The sequence below is a fragment of the Lepisosteus platostomus genome, chromosome 11, assembly GCF_059453375.1.
Source record: "Lepisosteus platostomus isolate fLepPlt1 chromosome 11, fLepPlt1.hap1, whole genome shotgun sequence".
Classification (NCBI taxonomy): Eukaryota; Metazoa; Chordata; class Actinopteri; order Semionotiformes; family Lepisosteidae; genus Lepisosteus; species Lepisosteus platostomus.
The window spans coordinates 33,444,354-33,463,394 of record NC_142621.1 but is presented as its reverse complement, the minus strand read 5'-3'; the positions used below and the strand labels follow the sequence as shown (position 1 = coordinate 33,463,394).

At 36.6% G+C, this 19,041-nt stretch overlaps 1 protein-coding gene across 16 annotated transcripts in view; it reads left to right on the top strand.

Annotated features, from left to right (window-relative positions):
• cacna1g (calcium voltage-gated channel subunit alpha1 G) overlaps positions 1 to 19,041 on the top strand; it is a 349,737-nt gene that overhangs the window by 218,613 nt on the left and 112,083 nt on the right. For 14 of the 16 annotated variants that reach the window (XM_088599325.1, XM_088599321.1, XM_088599323.1 and 11 more), the window contains exons 11-14: positions 4,632 to 4,783; positions 5,680 to 5,865; positions 8,943 to 9,057; positions 14,176 to 14,331. In XM_088599325.1, coding sequence (XP_088455451.1) covers positions 4,632 to 4,783; positions 5,680 to 5,865; positions 8,943 to 9,057; positions 14,176 to 14,331 — 609 coding nt within the window. The remainder of the gene's footprint in view (positions 1 to 4,631; positions 4,784 to 5,679; positions 5,866 to 8,942; positions 9,058 to 14,175; positions 14,332 to 19,041) is intronic. The other 2 variants (XM_088599330.1, XM_088599329.1) reach the window with 1 other exon arrangement.

Here is a 19,041-nt window from a genome sequence, read left to right as displayed (position 1 = left end):
AAAAAAAATATAATCTGGAGCAATCTCAAAGGAAAGCACCTTCATCCATCCATTTTCTTATTGTTCCATCCAGTTTGGAAGCACCTTCATTGTAGCACAATATGGCTTTGTATAAAAAAAGACAGGTATTAAAATTTGATTCACTGTAGCAAAAGATTGTATAAATTAAGAGTTCATATACCAAAGAGGGGATGTTCTCTCAATAGTTCCTCATTTATTTTGCCAGTAATTGAATGAGATGCCATGACAAACTTTTCAAAAAGAACAGAAATGTGTGTTGTGTATAATAATCACCTATACTATTTTAAATAATTATTGTTAACAATGCTAAGAAACCTATACTCAGATGGTAATGAGTAAGTTTTTCTGAATTATCATCCAGTGAAGATGCAAAGTCTACTGCTTACAGTGATGTATTTTGTTATAAACACCAAAAATGCACCTGGTAATTGAGTTATCTATCGTATTTATAGCTTGCTTGTATTACATTTAAATTAAATCTGGCAAGCCATAGCAAATGTTTGAGACACCTGAATTGCATCTAATAGGACAAATATTTTATTAATAAAAGCACAGAATTTGACATGAGGAATGTTGTGTTAAAATGATGTGCATGTAAGACCTAAATAAGACCTTATTTAGAATATTGTACTATATATTTTCTAAATTGTGGTGATCAAAATTGAGTACAATTTTGATCACCACAATTTAGAAAATATAATGCGGCTTTGGAATAAGTCCATGTAAGAACAACCAGATACTGTATATTCCACGACTTACATGAATTTGTTTCACTGACTAAAATGGAAGGAACTACAACTTTACAGTCTTGGACAGTAAAGTCTAAAATGGGATATGATTCAAATATTTACAATCCTCAAAGGCATTTCCAAAATCAATCCATCAGATTTATTCCGAATGAGCATTGAAACACAAAAAAGAAGGCACATGGGAGAACATTTAAACAAGAAAACAGAGGGCAGTTCTTTACTCAAAGAGTGGGTGACCTACTGTATGTTATTGAAGCTGATACCCACTGTAGGCTTCTTTCAAGCAATGGTTCAATGAAATTCTTGGATGAACAGCTACAGTACAAACTACCGCATGGCCTCGCAATAGATTAAATGGCCTCACATTCTTAACCATTTGTGCAGTTTGTATAGGAATCTTGGGTTGAAGCAAAACATAAAAGTGTGCTAAACTATAGGGCGGGGGTCTCCAACCATGCTCCGGGATAGCCACAATTCAGTCTATAGGCCTAAATCACCAGACTTGTGAATGATTAAGAACACTTCTACACTATTAAGCAATTAAACGTAAAAGAAAAATGAGCAAGTATCAGTTGGTTTAGTTAATTAACGGAACTGTGATCCTTGATTGCAGAAGAGTATTACGATTTTTAAATGATCTCTAAATTAAAAATTCAATTACATCAGGTCTTTAGAAATTCATTTAATTACGATATCTAAAATTATCTGGATTGAAGCTATCTAGGAAGTTGGATGGGGATTCCTGCTACGGAAAACTCTCAATGAAATGTTGAAAAGGAAAATTTGTGGGTGGATTATTTTGTCATTATCGTAAAACAAGTCCAGAATAATATCTTAAAATATGAATTATTTTAGCCACATCTCCATATGATCAGGAGTGAATATATTACTTAGGCGTTTAATTGAAATCCGTTGGCCTATTGTAAAAGAAAGTGGGCTGATGAGAAAAAAAGGAAAAGAGCTCCTGAGTTCACTGATTGACCACCTTACAGAAGTGTTTCACACAGCTGTTTACCAATCAGCCAGCATCTCCTGCTGTGGCATCCATGCAGCTCTGCATTGTGAAGCCAGATGTTGATTGACAGCTCTGAAGATTTCCTTTTTAACTACTAATGCCATCAAAGATTCCATATAAGGGATGGAGCTTGTTTGTGTGCAGCAGAGTCTAGTCCAGTTAAGGCCTTTACTAGTTATCAAGTCAACTATCATACTGTATAGCATATCATATTTTAAGTTCAGAATTAAGAGTTCAGTTTATTTGTCATATGCACAAGTGCAACGAAATGCTTACATTTGCATGTATGCTCCAATGCAAAGACATTAAAGAAACACCAACTTAAACATACAACCATGGCAGCAACAAAGTTAGATTCAGCCTAAACAAACCTCATTGCAAGCAGAGTGCAAAAAACACATCAGTGCAGTCAGTCTGGTACTAAGCAAATAGTAGAGTATTTAATGTTGCACTGTAGATGTTGATTTTTGGTTTACATGTTCACAAATAGTCAACAATTTAATCTGTTATGTAAAATGAAATTCCCTTCAAAATTTACAAGGCATGGTCATATGTGTAAATATGTAATGTCAATGCTTTTTGCAGTACTAATTCCCCACAAATGTAATTTTCTAAACAAAATAATTAAAGAAATTTAGGAAGATCTATTCACGTTTGTGTGTTTCTGGTTTAAAAGTACTGTCTGCTATGTACAGTACTAAGTTGCACAATTAAGCAATCGTTCTGTTGAACTTAATGCAGTGCTTTATGAGTTGAAAACCAGAAACCTCTCAGTTCATAGCAGTGCTGAAATAAAAATAATAAAAGGATTTCTATTTAACATTGTGTCAGCTAGTTCCAGAGCTACGATAAGAGCAGAGACAGCAACATGTTCTCTTCCCTAAAGATTCCCTTCGGCTTATCTCTGTTTATCTATTTCAAGAACATTCTGGTAAAAGCAACTTTTCATTCTTCTCAAATGAAAGCCAAGTGTCTTAATCTATCAAATTCAAATTCAAAGAGCTTTATTGGCATCACCAATGAATTACAGTGTTGGCAAAGCACATACAATAACATAACATTTACAGACATTTACAGTATAAATCATTGTACATTTATATACATCACATAAAACTCTGTTGTGAGACAGGCTCACTCTCTGTTTCTCTTGTCTGTGACAGGAGATCACATATTGGGCTGCCAGCTCTACTGAGTTTCCTCCCCCCTCCCCCAGTAGGACTGGAAGATGTTATGGCTCTGGCAGGTGTAGAACCTCTGGGATTAGATTTGTGATTTTAGGCAAGAATGTTTGTCTGATCCCAGAGTATTTCTAGCAGTGCAGCAGAAAGTGCATCTCTGTCTCTGCTTTTCTCTGCTGGCAGTGGGGCACAGCTTGTCCTATCTGGGCAGCCAGATCTGCCTCTGGTGCTCAGTTTCTATTGCCGGGCTATGGTTACTAAGCCGGTCCCTCTCTGTTTTGATTTACAAAATATGCAGTAGATGTATTGGACCAGAAATTAAAAATGAAGTCAGATATTGTTTCTAAAAAATGCAAATTAAGTGCTGCGTTACCACAGATAGCTGGGCAGGACTGTACTGTATGTTGAGTTTCTAGATGACAACAGCCATTTCACTGTATCAGAAAGGCTAAAAATAAAAGCCTAAGCAGGTTCTTTAGCTTTCCTGCTGTGGCTGCTTTCATTAAGTGACAGTCAGAGGTCATTTAGAGACTGGAGACCTTTGAGTGGAAGTTGTTTTCCGTTTTGATGTTAGGTTTAAGAAAAAGTTTGTTTCAAAGACAATTTTACTTGAAAACGGTTATGAATGATGCAAAAAAAAATGTTTTTTTGCATCATTCATAACTGGTAGAAAGAAGTGTCTCATTAACATTTACCATGGTCAAATACTGTACAGTATATTACCGCGTAGTACTGATAGTGGTGATAACACAGTGAAGCTTAGAGATTAGAATAACACATGAAATCAACCACAGGAATACACAGGGAGAAGATATGGGTATTGAAAATATTGTGCAAAAGATATTACACATATACAGTATAACACCAATATAACAATTGTAAAATATATAACACAATATACAGTACACAATATGTTTAACACTACATGAACTTATCGACAAATAAGAAACATACTGTACATGTACAGTACGATGAAAAAATCAGTATAAACATAATGGTAAACCTGCAATCAATGATAAAATAAATATTATATTGTCCATATTAAGCAGGTTAATAGCTGTGGGAATAAGGAATAACTTAGTTCTTCTGCCCTTAAAACTAAGTCATCTGCAGTAAATGGACGCCCTGATGGAAGGAACTCAAATTTGCTGTGCAAGGGGTGTTCATGTCAATCAAATCATTATATAGGCCTTTTGCACTATTTTTTTATGTAGATCTGATTTAGGATTTATCTGACCTTAATGGTTTATATGAATCAGTCACATGGACAGTTTTCAGCACTGATTTGTTATAATATCATTACTGGATTTTTTCCCCCCGTTTATCATGCTCATCATTCCACATATATTGTTAATGTCCTTGTAATTCCTTTAGATTTGCCTTTCAAAAAATTCAAGCCAAACAAAATGGATGGGGGCTGAATTGTCTCCTCTTCTTTATGTCCACCATTCATGTTCTTATGCAATAATGTTGCAATAGTGTATTCAAGCATATAAAGTACAATATTTCATAATTACTTTCAGAAATACACCGTAGTTATGCAGGCAACAGGAGGTGTAAACACCTGTGAATTATATATTTTGCTACACTCTAAATAGACATCTTTTTCGGCTATCCCTACTCTCATCTTCCACCATCCATTTCTTGTGTTTTCTCTTTCTTTCCCAGCCGGATGAATTGACCAATGCTTTGGAGATCAGCAACATTGTCTTCACTAGTCTTTTTGCTCTGGAGATGCTCCTCAAAGTACTTGTCTACGGACCCTTTGGTTACATTAAGAACCCCTACAACATCTTTGATGGCATTATTGTGGTCATCAGGTGAGTTAAGTACACATGAGCAACATTTCCTAGAGTCCATTTTATAAACCAAAGAAATAATTCTTATTGGCTTTTTAGCTGATTGATTTGACCAACGTCATTACATATACAGTATAATTACTTCACAGAGGTACAGTACAAACAAAAGACAATTAATATGCAGTTATATTTTAAAATGTAATCTCCTGCAAATCAGATTAAAAGTGAAATGGGATTTATTTTTGTTTAAGCAATTAGTTAATATGGTAAATAAGCTGAGAAGAAAAAAGCTATAACTGCACATACCATACAAGACAGTTATCAATTGTATAACTAAGCACCCCTGGCTGAAAGGGTAATAGATACAGGGGCTTTATTGCTGGGACTGTAGTGCAATTTACATCCTCCTGTAAGAAATGTTTATGCATTTATTGGAAGACTAAAAGTAAAGACTTAATTGAAAGAGCTTTTCACATATCCATATTTTGTTCTACTTGATATTAAATGTCCTTTTCATACATACAGGCGAATCTATAAAGATAAGTGCTCTAATAGAGATGTACTGTGGGGAAGTTGTTTGATCTCCGAGTACTGTAGCTTTACATTAAACCTATGGTGTTGTCTGTTTTATTATCTCTTTGAGCAAATCTGGTTAAAGATAAGATATGACCTGACAGACTGAGCTAACCACAGCTCAGAAATGATGCTGTGGCCACCCAAATCACCTCTGCTAGGCACAGTGACCCAAAGAGCTACTTAAAGAGATGGGTTAAAGGTATAACATTAATGTAAATACATCATGCTTTTTCAAGACAGGCTATGTGTAGCACTTATGAATACAAGTGCAGTGTGCAGTGCCCTGTTACAGAGGTCTAGTGTGTGTAAAGAGTGGATCCATGCCTCTTTTGTCCTGGCAGTGTGTGGGAGATTGTTGGCCAGCAGGGAGGCGGTCTGTCTGTGCTGAGGACCTTCCGGCTCATGAGGGTTCTGAAGCTGGTGCGTTTCATGCCAGCCCTGCAGAGGCAGCTTGTGGTCCTGATGAAGACCATGGACAACGTGGCCACGTTCTGCATGCTGCTCATGCTTTTCATCTTCATCTTCAGGTAAAACAAGTCTCCCATTTTCTGCCAGGGGCCTGGAGGTTCACACATAGCCATAGCTTTTCCTGCTCTGGGTCCTTCCATTAAAAAGAGATACGGCTGCACCTAAAGGGCCTTGCCACTCATCAGTTGCTCAGTCCTTGACCGGTAATATTAAAGTAACATTAAACATTCACTGACCATATCTGCAGAGGCAAAATAACAAACTGGAAGGTAACATTTTAGAAATGCAAATGATAATTCATATACCCTGTAAGACAGTTATAATAAAACTCTGAAAACCATCTCAATGGGTGACAGTTCCATCTGGTTAATCTGTTATGGGTTGTAAAGAATTGAAACAGAATCTGCAGCACCTAAGCTAAAGTGATACCAAATGATGAATACATATTAAAACATTAATAATTAAGTAATATTATTCAAAGTGTATATATGCAGTCTCTTGAAATAAAGACCTTAGAAATCAAAGTCTCCTCATTTTTTATTTTCCTGTCAGTAATGTACTGTACAGTGGCTGGTCTCTATGACGCCCCACACTATCTTCAAACAGGTGTGACTAAAATTCTAATGTTACAAGAAATTGAGACAACCTGAACATTAAATAAAATGGGTGTCTGCTTGGTTGGGTATTCAGGTATGTACAGTAGGTTAAACTTTAGTTCCTATACAGCAAGGCAGTGCTGGTTCACAGTAGTCAGTACAAAAACCTTCCCTGTAGCGCAATAAAAATGCAACACAGCTTTAACTATCATGGAATAGCATCTATTATTTCAATGATATTGGCATCAAGATTGTTGTGTAAGCATTATTTGAAGGTAAATGTGTACTTGATCCATAGATATATTGTTATAGGTAGACAAATTTAATTATTTAGCTTAGAAAGCTTAGAAATCAATCTAGCAGAACATCTGTAGAGAACTTTGTGTGATGTCTGTTGGACACATCCAGGTGTAGACGTCTCCACTGGTGCCATGCGTAGCAGCAGGAAATATACAGGTACAGTAAAAGTAGAGAAGAAGGGTTTATGTTTAAAAGGCAATGAAGGTTCCTTTGGAACAAACAGGAAGAGCCAGGTGTTATACAGTACCTCAATAAGGACAATGATGTATTGGGAAAATGTTTGTGTAGAATAAGCAAGCATATTTAAACTAGAGAACTGAGAAGGTGAGGAAGCTCACAGCAGCCAGTTCTGGTGGGATATCAGGAGGGCACAAGGCAACACAGGAAAAAAAGCAAACATAAACCAGCCAATTCATCCATTTTGATGGATGGTTTCCACCTCAATGAAGAAGAATAAGAAATAAAAACAAGGCTACTGGCTTAACATGTGGTTATGACATGATGAGAATAAACTGAAAATGAAATATGGCTTAGGGATGGTTAAAGATTTAAATACAGAATAAATATAATCGTTTTTTTAATAAAGACATGCAACATTGGAGAAGTTGGTATATGCCTACAGTGTGTACAAAAAAATGGAAAGCTATAGAACTGTGACAATAGGGTGTTGTTGAGATTCTACATGGGTTAAAATCTAAGGGCTCATACTGTAGATAGCAAGCAATAGACCATGTACTGCAGGGATGTGTGCATACTGTATACAGTAGTTACTGTATGGTGCGATCATGTACCAAATATATTGTGAAGAGAGTGCTCTTCAGATTGTACAAAAAGGCCCACATTCAAACATATAAAAATAGTATATAAAGCTACAGGTATAGCTGATCAGAATACATTAGAATTGTCAGAGATTTCAGGAAGGAGGAGAGAAGAGAATATTGCAACAAACAGGGCAAAGATAATGCATATTTTTCAAACATACAACAAGAACAGTAAAGTGGAAATAATCTGAGACAAATGAGAATCTATAACAATTGATAAATAACAGTTTATTATTTTTTTCAATAGAAGATGTAATATGTCCCATGTTTTAGAAGGAGCTCCATTAGTAATGTGTTATTTTGATATACAGTAACAACCGTGATATTCTTAAAGGGTGGAAAAGCTTAAAAGTAAAACTTAAAACTATTTAATGATGCTTTACAAGTCCCCCTCAAGAAAATGAGAGTTGTTATTCATAGACCCCCCAGCCTCACTGACAAAATGAGCAATACCCTCAGATTGGAGAACACCAATTGGTAAACCACATGTTCATAAACAAATGTTAGACAAAACTAAAAGAGGAAGCTCTAAATGAATCATTCTTACTTATGTCAGGTCAGTGATAAAGTTATGGAAATGATGGTCAACATCTTGACAAAGGTTAATCAACTTTGCAAAGATGGCAAAAATATTCAATGGAGTGAATACTTATGTAATATTTAAAATGGAAGAATATGTAACATTTTGATCACAATGCCATAAAATGCCACAGAGCATTCTCATATTCTGAAATATACTGAAAGAAGATTTGATTCAACTGTATTTTATCCATACTGTATATATAAGATTCTAATGGGATTAGATAGGGTCAAACATTGGAACTATTTCACAGTCAGTAGGAAGAGTTGTGTATGAAAAATGCTTCCCAGCCAGATGGTTGAGGGATCCTTGAAGAAACAGCTCAATTAGATATACAGTAAGGTTCACTCATTTACCTAAATGAGCAAGACTGGCCACCTGCTCTTTGCAAAATTCCTCAGGTCCATATGGTCTTAGTTATAATCATTTATACATGTCTTTGATGCAACGTTGTCATATTAGGGCTGACAGATTATATTGCATTAATAATATTACAGTACCTTGTCTTAATAAATTATTTTTAATCCCAAGAGGTTTCAGACCAAATAGACTGGGGCTCTTTTCATCTACTTTTTATGTGTAGCTGCCACTATGATACGGCTTTCAGCTTATAAAGCCTCATTTTAAAATAGAGACCACAATGACTACAAGTGAAACATGCACTGGACTCTTTGTTCTGAAAATTTGAGATATGCAGCCTAAGAAAGTGAAGATACGTGGACACAACCTTTTACAAATCTTAAGATCAAATGTAATTTTGTGTTGAACTTCTGTGCCTAAAAACACCATGTGTCTTTGTCATTCAAAGTCTCCTGAGGTGTTTCATTCTCTCCACACAGTATTCTGGGAATGCACCTGTTTGGCTGTAAATTTGGTTCAGAGAAAGATGGCGACACCCTTCCAGACCGCAAGAACTTTGACTCTCTTCTTTGGGCTATAGTCACTGTGTTCCAGGTGAGAAATGAACAATATTTAACCACAGCTGCTTTTCTTGTTTCAACCAATTCAGATGTCATGGATCTGTACACTGTCATTTTAAAAAGTGAATGTGGTTTCACACTTATTTTTTGAAGTCTAGGGTTGAAAGGAAATAAAATTTATTTGCATTGTTTTGCTTCCCTGATTTGTGAGGTAGTCTCCTAGGATTTCTCTAGTCATGTTAATTTTCACCTTTAGTACCCATGCTATTCTTACATTAGATGTGATTTTTCTTACTTAAAGATTAGGCTGCACTTGACCCTAGACTTAATACTACTTACTGTATGCCTTGTGTAGGGGCAGCACACACCATTAATGTGTAAATGTGATGTTGATGAGTTAGGTGGGAGTGTGGCAGTAGTCCAGAATTGGATCCCATGCGCTGGCTGAAAAACCGTAGCACTTGTACTGGACAGAATCTGCACTGTTAAGAAACCATTTATTCTTCATTTAGTGTAAAGATTTCCTTAACCAAGAATAACACTAAATAAAAACTGAAATGAAATACAAAACACAAAGAGCCGGATCTTAATCTGAGCATAATACAAGAAGGTTTACTTGTGTATGAATAGGGAGGTGTTAATATTATAAAATAAAGAGTAAAAAAGCATATAAAAATCAAGCCCTGAGACCAGATTGCTATGTAAGCAAATTATAAAAATTAGCAATAATTATACCCCCTATTGTCAGAATATACTGAATGTTACACAGCATGCGTGTTCTTGGCTTCTCTGGCACAGTTTAGTAATATAATAATAACTAGGCAACATATTTCATACAACAGATATCTGTTACAAAAAATACAATTACACCACATACTGTACAATGTTTCTCATTTATTATTTACAGATGCAGTATTCAGAATACAGTTACAGTGGTTACCATAGGTCTGCCTTTTACATACAGTACATTTAAAATACTGAATTCTACCTGGAGTCAAGACACAAATCATGGTGGAAGGGAAAAGAATGCACCTGTGTTTTATTAAATACTGTATGGATCCTGTCCAGGATTAAATCACTCTTTAAAAACAGATGGTAAATGAAGGGGAGCCAATTAATCCTATTCCAAACAAAGCATCCCTAAATAATGAAAGATGTGTTTTAGTCTGTGGATTTCACACTTAGAATATTGGCATTTCAGACAATATAAGAGAACAAGTGCCTTTGTTTAAGAGTACAATAGTCCTTCAGTGTTTAGATGACTTGGAAAAAATCTGGTTTCTTTGTTTATTAAATGAGGTGTTTTGCTCTCTCTTCTGAAATCCCCCTAGAAACACCACAAACAGTGAAGCCTACCCCTTTTTGTTTGTGCTCCATTTGTGCTGATTTTGTTCCCGAGATATAGTGCCTTCTTCTTTTGGGGTGTGATGTTACTCAGTTTCCCTACAAAAGTGACAAGAGTCTTGTGACTCCCCGGAAAACTACGGTGCTGTATCTCGAAAATGGAAGCACTTCAGATGCTACTTTCGATGGCAGATCCGCTGAAGTGCATAGTGCCAGTGGGAGAAGGAATAAAGAAAGCAAGTGAGCAAAGGACGAGCTTGTGAAGTTTGAGTTTTGGAAGAGTTTTTGAGAGTTTAATTTTGGATTCTGAGAGTTTTGATTTAGAAAGCTGGAGCGAAAGGGAGACTTTTGGTTGATGGAGGTACAGAGTTTAGCTGCCTAGCTTTCTAGAGCTAGTGACTATTACTACAGATGTGTAGTTAGAGCTGAAATAAGAGTAAAGGGCTTTGTTTTGTGTAATAGATACATGCTCCACCCCACTGGGTGAGCTCTTTAGGGGTCTGTTTGTACATGATCTCTGTCTCTCACCAGCTCACTATTCAATTATTTCTCTTGACTTTTCACATTATATACTGTACCTCACAGTTTTTGTTTTCTCACACTAACTCACAACACAAGTTCCAAATCTTTCACTCTCTCTCACTATTTCCATTTCTTTTTGAAAGCATAAAACCCAGAGCTATAACATAGCTTCTCAATTGCGTCTCATCATCCTGCATCTCAAACACACTATAGCTGCAGAAACCTCGATTTCACATCTGGCCAGCCTGCATCTCAGACGCACTCTGTTGGAAAAATGGATGGTGCAAGAAACAGGCTAATCCTAGAGGAAAACCTGCCTGAGTTTTCCTACCCAGAAATCTAACATCTCAAAACACACTGTCCTCCATAATTCATATTTTAGGAGGACAATGAACTGAAGCTCAAGTCTGAAAGCCACATAAAGCCACATTGGTTTAAAAAATGAGAGTGAGAGTCAAAGTCATAATTTCCAATAGTAAACTTATGACAAGGCATTGATAATTGGAGTTAATCAATTATCCCTAATTAATTTATCAGAATTGGAACAATTGTGCCAGGAAGAATGGGCACATCGCAATGTGCAAAGCTGGGAAACACCTACTGTATCTATAGTGGAAGGCAGTAGATATGGCTGCCAAAGCTGGTTCCACCAAGGACTGGCTTAAGGAGACAAATACGTTTGTTTAATTTATGTGCAAGCTCTGCTGACATTCAGACTCCATGATATATAAATACTCAGCTTGATCAACAGGGTTTCGAATCAAGAAGTTAATTTGAACAATTAAAATTTGAACAATTATGTACAACTCTTGTAATTCATCAAAATCCTAGAAAATTAATCCTGTCTGTAATCTCTATTATACTATGTGATGAATAGTAGGAGGTAAATGTTTAAAAACATAGTAGAATAATAAGTAACCTTACAGTATATGGTACCTCTGTGCAGACTAAGGGGCTGTCTTTTAAGTCTATTTGTCACTGTACTTGAACCATACAGTGTGTTTATGAAAGCAATAAAGAGTCTACTTTTAAAAGACCGAAATGGGCTAAATAGCTTCTTATTTGTAACTGGTCTTATGTACTGAACCCGGAATGATTAAGACCTATGAACAGAAAACACCTGTGTTTTTTTTCTGCTTACACACTTTGAGAGTATTCTAGATATATGAATTAGGTTAAATACGGTACATTCTTTGAATTGTTGGATGAATATCAGTCTTTGAAAAAACCTGTTTTGCCAGGATGGAAAAATGGAACCTAATAATTTTAGAAAAAAATAAAAAACGACAGTGACCAAAAATATCTGAAGATTTGTCTGGATCTGTCCATTTTGCATGCTGAAGAGATCTTTGCATATATTCTTATATCTTATTATAAAATCTTATACAATAGGCGAAGGAGAAAATATTGGTAATTTGCTTGGTCTCTAGTCTTTGAAATTCTTCATTATTGAAGATGTTTTTAAAGATGTTTTATAGTGTTTTGAGTGGAGTAATAGGTTTTAAAAATATTCCTGTGATTGTTGTACCCAATGTTATTGTACATGCCCTGGTAATCCTTTGATAACTGGGATTTTGGATGTACTATCTGCTCTATCTCCGTATACAATATGGGTCCTTTTGAAAGAAGTACAGACAAGAAACTTGCCTCTTAGCTTTGCAATTAAGCATTTTGTTTATTTGGGAACTATAAGTCTATTTTTACTTTTATCATTTCTTCCTGATCAGAGTGTGAAGGGCATTTGCCATTTTATGTTCTATCATTTTAAGATTTGTGTTAATTAAATTCTTTTTCCGAGATCGGTTTCCATCTTTTTTCTTCCGTATTTTTCTGTCGGTGAGAGCAGAAGGAGCCCTGGCCAACTGATCCCACCCTACACAGTAGCTTAACTGACTGAGTAAAACCACTTGGGGAATCCAAGTCACTGTCAGCTACTGACATGACCCAGGGTCAAACCAGTAATCATAGGAATCAACTTGCATTTGGACTAGCATGTTTACTGATTGAGCAACTTGAGAATCATGTAACATTTTATTGTAAAAGATGTATCCCTTTGATCCTCTGGACATGGCCATCTTAATATCATTGGCTTATTCTTAAGTGGTTTTTGACTTCAAGAGTTTGTCATGAGATTTATATCGGTCTTTATTAATTGCTACACCTGGGTATGGCCTAAAGTTGTAAGATGAAAAGTAATTCTATCCTATCCATTTTGTGTTCGGTTTTTTATATTCAGATTCTGTCAGGTGTGTTATTGTAGTAAATAAAAACCTGCCTTAAATTTTACAATTTTGTCTTTTTAACAGACGTGCTGGTGTTTTACAATATTTTTGAGGTAGATGATTCTTTTCACTAATATGTCAGTACGTTTAAATGGCAAACACATACTGTAAGTATGCACATTTAAGTACAGTATATTACACATAGGTATATATAAAGGGGATGTACACTTACGTAAAATACTACAGTATGATGTATGTATTTACAGTGCCTTGCAAAGAATACGGATCCTGCTATCTGAGACAAGATGTCATGGCATCCCATTTTGTAAAAGTCTTTTACAGATTCTCAATAGGATCCAAGTCAGAACTTTGACTTGTCCGCTCAGACACATTACTTTATTTGTAAGCTACTCAATGTACTGTAGCTTTGGCCTACTGCTTTGGGTTTGAACCAGGTTGTCTCCTAAGATTTGCCAGTACTTTGCTCCATCTACAGTATGTTCCCATCAGTGCTGACAAGGTTTCCAAGTTGTTAATAAGAAGCAGAACTGCTTGACTGCAGTTATTGTGTTGGCTGAGTGATGAGCTTTATTAGGTTTGCAAAATACAGTATGTAACTGTTTTCATTTATACAGAAAGTCCAATTTTCTCTTGTCTGACCACTAATCCTTTTGCCACATCCCCAGATTTGTAAAGTATGACAGGTTTTTTAAATGTTTACACTTGGCGGTGCTACAAATCTCATTAATAAGTATATTTCTTTATGGTCATTAGTTACTAGTATTTCTTAAATAACATGAAGACTCTTCTATTACAAAATATTTAAGATCAATATATAATCAGCGCATGGTTGCATAAGGTTTGTTAAGTATAAAGAGGTTAAGTATGAATATATCATAGAGGAAACTCATTTTTACATACAGTATTTGATTTTTACAGAGTACCTGACCCCCAGATCACAGACATATCCCAAATTATGCGCATGGCACAGCAAATATATCTTGGGTTTCTGGTTAAGATGTCTTTTGTGAGTGTTGTCCCTGATGGTCGTGTGTTGGGTGCAGATCCTCACTCAGGAGGACTGGAACAAGGTGCTGTACAATGGAATGGCTTCTACTTCTCCCTGGGCTGCCCTTTACTTCATCGCTCTCATGACCTTTGGGAACTACGTTCTGTTCAACTTGCTGGTGGCCATTTTGGTGGAGGGATTCCAAACTGAGGTAAAGAATCTCCAAGTCCCTGTTCTTACTAGCCTTTCTCTTTCTGCTTTGCTTTCTTTTTCTCCATTTCATTTCATAACAGGCATGAATTGACAATTTGCAAAACCTGAACTTTCTTCTTCAGAGACTATAATCTAATTAATGTTTCTCATAACAAGCACATTGCTGTTGAACACTTTATTTTTTAAATTAATTTATGACAAATTTAACATTGATCACACAGTATGAATATCTTCCTGACATCTTCTGCAAAACTGTTTCAGGAAGAATGAATTATTTTTCTACTAAGCTAAGAAGGCAAGCATGTTGAGTTCAGCTGACAGTGCCAGAGATTGTCAAGCTCTTGAGTAAAATGGTTGAAATCTTCTTTGCAGGTGATTTCTTGCTCAGTAAAAGTGTTTTCATTTAATATAACCTAAGCTGTTTATCTTAATGTGAGCTACAGCCAGTGCCACTGTGAAAGTTTAAGAGAGTTTTGTTTCAGCCTTTGCAGGGAGAAATATTTTAAAATGTTAAAAGTGTGAATTTCACTTTTGTAAAGAATTTACTTAAGAATAAATTGAATGGAATTGCATTTGGTGATTATTTTGTTAAATGGTAATGAGGATTTGCACTTACCCCTTCTTTCTGATATGTTCTGCATAAAACGTACTAACTCAGCATTTTCCACTACCTACTATGGTGATGTAATATTTGTCCTTTACACAGTTGAATTTGCATGCAGGGATCTCGCAAAGGTCAAACAGCTTGGTTAATAATAACAAAAAATGTAATCACCTACTGTATATGTTATTTCCTAGTTTGTTTACACAATCCACTGATTATTTCATTTTCACATATGCTATTCGGAATACATCAGAGTGTACAGGTCTGCAAGTAAATCCCTAGACAGAATCTATTTAAAGCAGTGCACTGGTAGCTTGAGTGTAATGCCTTGGATTTCTACATACAGTATTCTCCAGTTGTAGTCTCTCCTAAGAAGAGGTTGCAATTACAGCCAATCTGCCTCTAGAGGGTCTTTAATTTATAAATTGCCAAGACATTTCTAATAATAATACATTTTTATTTATGTAGTTTTCTAAGCGCCCGAAGTCCTGTACAATAGCATACATATTATATAGAATAGAAGGCAAAAGGAAAATTAGAAAAAATGTGGACATCAGCAGAGTCTCGTGAATTTAGGGAGTAAGAAATTATTAGTATTCATGTTTATTAGCACAGCAGATGCCCTTATCAAGGGCAACCTACAAAATTTGCAACAATATACTGTGTAAAGAAAAAAAGAAATATGTAAAAATTATAAATGACAAACAGTGAGGTAGGCATATGTTAGAAGAACAGTATAGAGCAGAGCAAACATTGTTCTTCATTTGGTAAACAGCATTTAGGTAAGGAATTACTGAATCCAGTACAGAAAGAGGTTAGTGCTAAAGAAAGTGTGAGAAAGTGTGAAAGCGAGAGATCACAGGTGCTGTCTAAATAGAAGAATCTTAAAGAAATGCCAAAGGAGGTCAACGGCTAAACAATTTCCATGAATTTCCAGTTCATTCCAGCTCTGCATAGTGAGGAACAAGAATGAATGGGCACTGGAGGTGGGGAGATTGTGTAGAGGAATATCGAGTGTGGTTAAGGAGGAGTACAGTATGTGGAGAAGCGAAGGAGTAGAGACTTTACTGGGTCAGCAGTGTTAAGACACTGGTAGGCAAGCACAGTATTTTGAAACAGATATACGGAACTACAAAGAACCATTAGAGGAACCGGAGTAACATGAGCAAAATTTGAAAAAAAAGAAAAACGGGGAGTCCACAAATTAGTTTGACAGTGTGAATAGCATGGCCAGGAGACCAGCCGGGAGGGAGCTGGAGCATGAACTTAAAGGTGTGGACGAGCTTGTGTAAAAGACAAGGCAGGGAGACAAAAAGGCAAGAAGAAGGAAGGAAGAAAAGTAATCCCATAGATAGAATGCTGCATAAGACAAGGCTCTTATCATCCATTGTGTGGAGCCTGGTCTTCAAGAAAGTAAAGAAGCCTGAATCAGCAGATCTCAAAACAATAAGTTCTTAAAACAGTTTGGAGAACATTCATTGCATTATACAGTATGTACTGTAAGGAAAAAAAATCTCTACTCTAATTTTCACAGAGAGCAAGTGCAATTTACGGAGTATAGGTGTAATGTGCTGATGCAGAATATGTAATAGTATGTGAGTTGCAAGATTCTGGGCATATTGAAGCCTGTAAGGAAGGTATAATAGTATTCTAATTTTGATAAAATAAAGGGATGTGCTAATATTTTGACATCAGACAATAAAACAGCAGCACAAGGTTCATAACCAAATGTTATACAGGTTGATGTTTATAACATGCGCTTTAATTGTTTACACCAAGGTTTCTAACTACAGTACAGTAAGTTTAAATAATAAGGTTTCAACAATAAACCTGAACCTTTTCAAAGCTGATGCCTAGCCTATGAACAGAATCTCAGTTTTGTCAAAGTGTAGTTTAAGAAAGTCCTGTGTGGACTCTCATCATCACGTACATGAATCTCACGCTGCAGCAAGGATAAGCACAGAAACACATTGAGCTAAATAAATTAATCTTATCTATTGTAATTTAGCACATTAACAAAGCAAAGTCAACAGATATTGAATGATTGCATTTATGACGCTAGAGACAAACACAATATGATGAACTTCGTCAGAATTTATTACCATTTTAAGGTAGTAGACAAATTGCAACGTGAGGACTTTAGCATGGGGCTGTTGCCTCCTGCCCATTACCTTGCATACTGCTGAGAGCCTGTGCATGACCTGCTTAATTTCTATTTTTTTTTCTTAAATGAATTGCATATGGGCTGAGTTTATTTTGCAATGGTGATCCTAAGATTTATAGGGCTTTCCTTAAATGAAACTGTGTTTGTAAGAGAAGATTCTTAATTCACTGAGCAGCACCACCTTTGGGAACACACGCCTGAAGGCTGTGTTCCGTCTTCCTCAGAAACACATGTTCGTATAACAGGAGCAAAAAGCAGGAATGCTCACCCTCTGGCCCTAGCAGCCAAGCGCATTCACACCATGGCACCTTGGCATCAGGTCTGCGTAGAGGTCTGTGTGGGGGTTGGTGTTGCTCAGCTGCCAGGTCCATTTAAAGAGCGACGGTTCTGCGGGCCAATTGACATTAATGGCTTTTGGCTTCTCTAAGCAGAGGGTTCCTCTGCTCTCCTAGGCAGACTTGACCACCAGGGATGCATTATGCTCACCTACGACGGCCAAAACAACATAACTCTGGGATTGCATCACCGCAAAGGACGTCTTTTCAGCTCTAGCCTCCCTGCAACTTAAGCAAACACTCAGCATATAAAAAAATATTACCAATTCTATTCCAAAGTTTCCATGTGGGTCCAATTTCAGAAAAACAAGGGTAAGACTGCAAGTTATTATTTAATGTCTCTGAGTAATAAGGTTACATTAGATCACACCTGCTCTTTCATCCTTCTCATTTTCCTTACAATCCCAATCTTCCTCAGAGTATTTTCTCACTTGGCATGAAATGTGTTCCTTTATGGGCCTTATCAGACCAAGATAAAGGATTTACATAGGTAAAAAAGGCAAATGACCTTTCTCCTTCAACACTCTCAAGATTTTTAAAATGAGCTATTTGTCATTGTATTCCACAGTTTCAGCTCATCCAGGTATCTGGTGTTGAATTCTGTACCTGTCTTTAAGTCTAAAGTCACTGTAAGTTTCCGTTTGTAAAGGCACTTTTTTAATGTAGAATCTGCATTTATTTTGCTCTACACCTATACTATTTAAAATCAGAGAAGAATGAGGAAGTGTTGACAGACTCCTCTGACTCACTCAAATTCCAGAAGTTCGTCTTTTAACATCTCACCAGAAGCACAGCCCCGAGCAGGAGGACCAGTACCGACTGGAGGACAGGCACACCTGTCACCAACTGCACAGTTCCTCAAAAACATTCAAGAGCTACGTGTATTGAAAAAGGTCGTTGTGTAGTTGAGTCGTAGTACAGTAGGTTTGGCTTAACCTGTTTGGCTGAGGGCCAGCCTCCTAGGACAAGGAGCCGAGATCCCCCAAACGGAGCGGAGAGTGAATTAAGGGGTGGCTGCGAAGGTCGAGATAGGGTGGAGGAGAAGACACAAAAGCCAGATGCGAAAGAGAGAAGAGGCTTGTTTAAGTTATATACTGTAACTTAAAGAATTGACATCAGGAATGATTATGATTTAGGAGAGCTGAGGCTAGTTGAACGTGGCTGCTTTGATCCCTCCTGAACACCCATTGTAAACTCCATTAAGCCTGCAGGTGCCTGGGAGAGCACAGGGCTCTCTGTGTCACTGGGATCCTGCTTAGTCCTGGCTCACGAATCCTCCATTGCCTCAGCTGCTCTCAGCCAACAGTGTGCAGCCGCTTCGGGAATCGAAGACTTGAACCTGCAATTTCTAGATCAGCCTACCCTTTAAAAACTCTTTTTAAAGAAGCAAAAAGCAAACAAAACAATGAAAACATCTCACCAGTAATACTATCATAAACTTTTAAATCTTCAATCCACATATTGTCCTTTGTATCGGTCAGTACAATTGTACCACTCAGCACTTGCAGTACAATACAGACTGATTTATTTTTCTACTCCAAACTGTTGTGGGAGACTTGAAGGGGTAAAGGTCTCATCTTAAAACCATTTTAACTGAAAACAGTT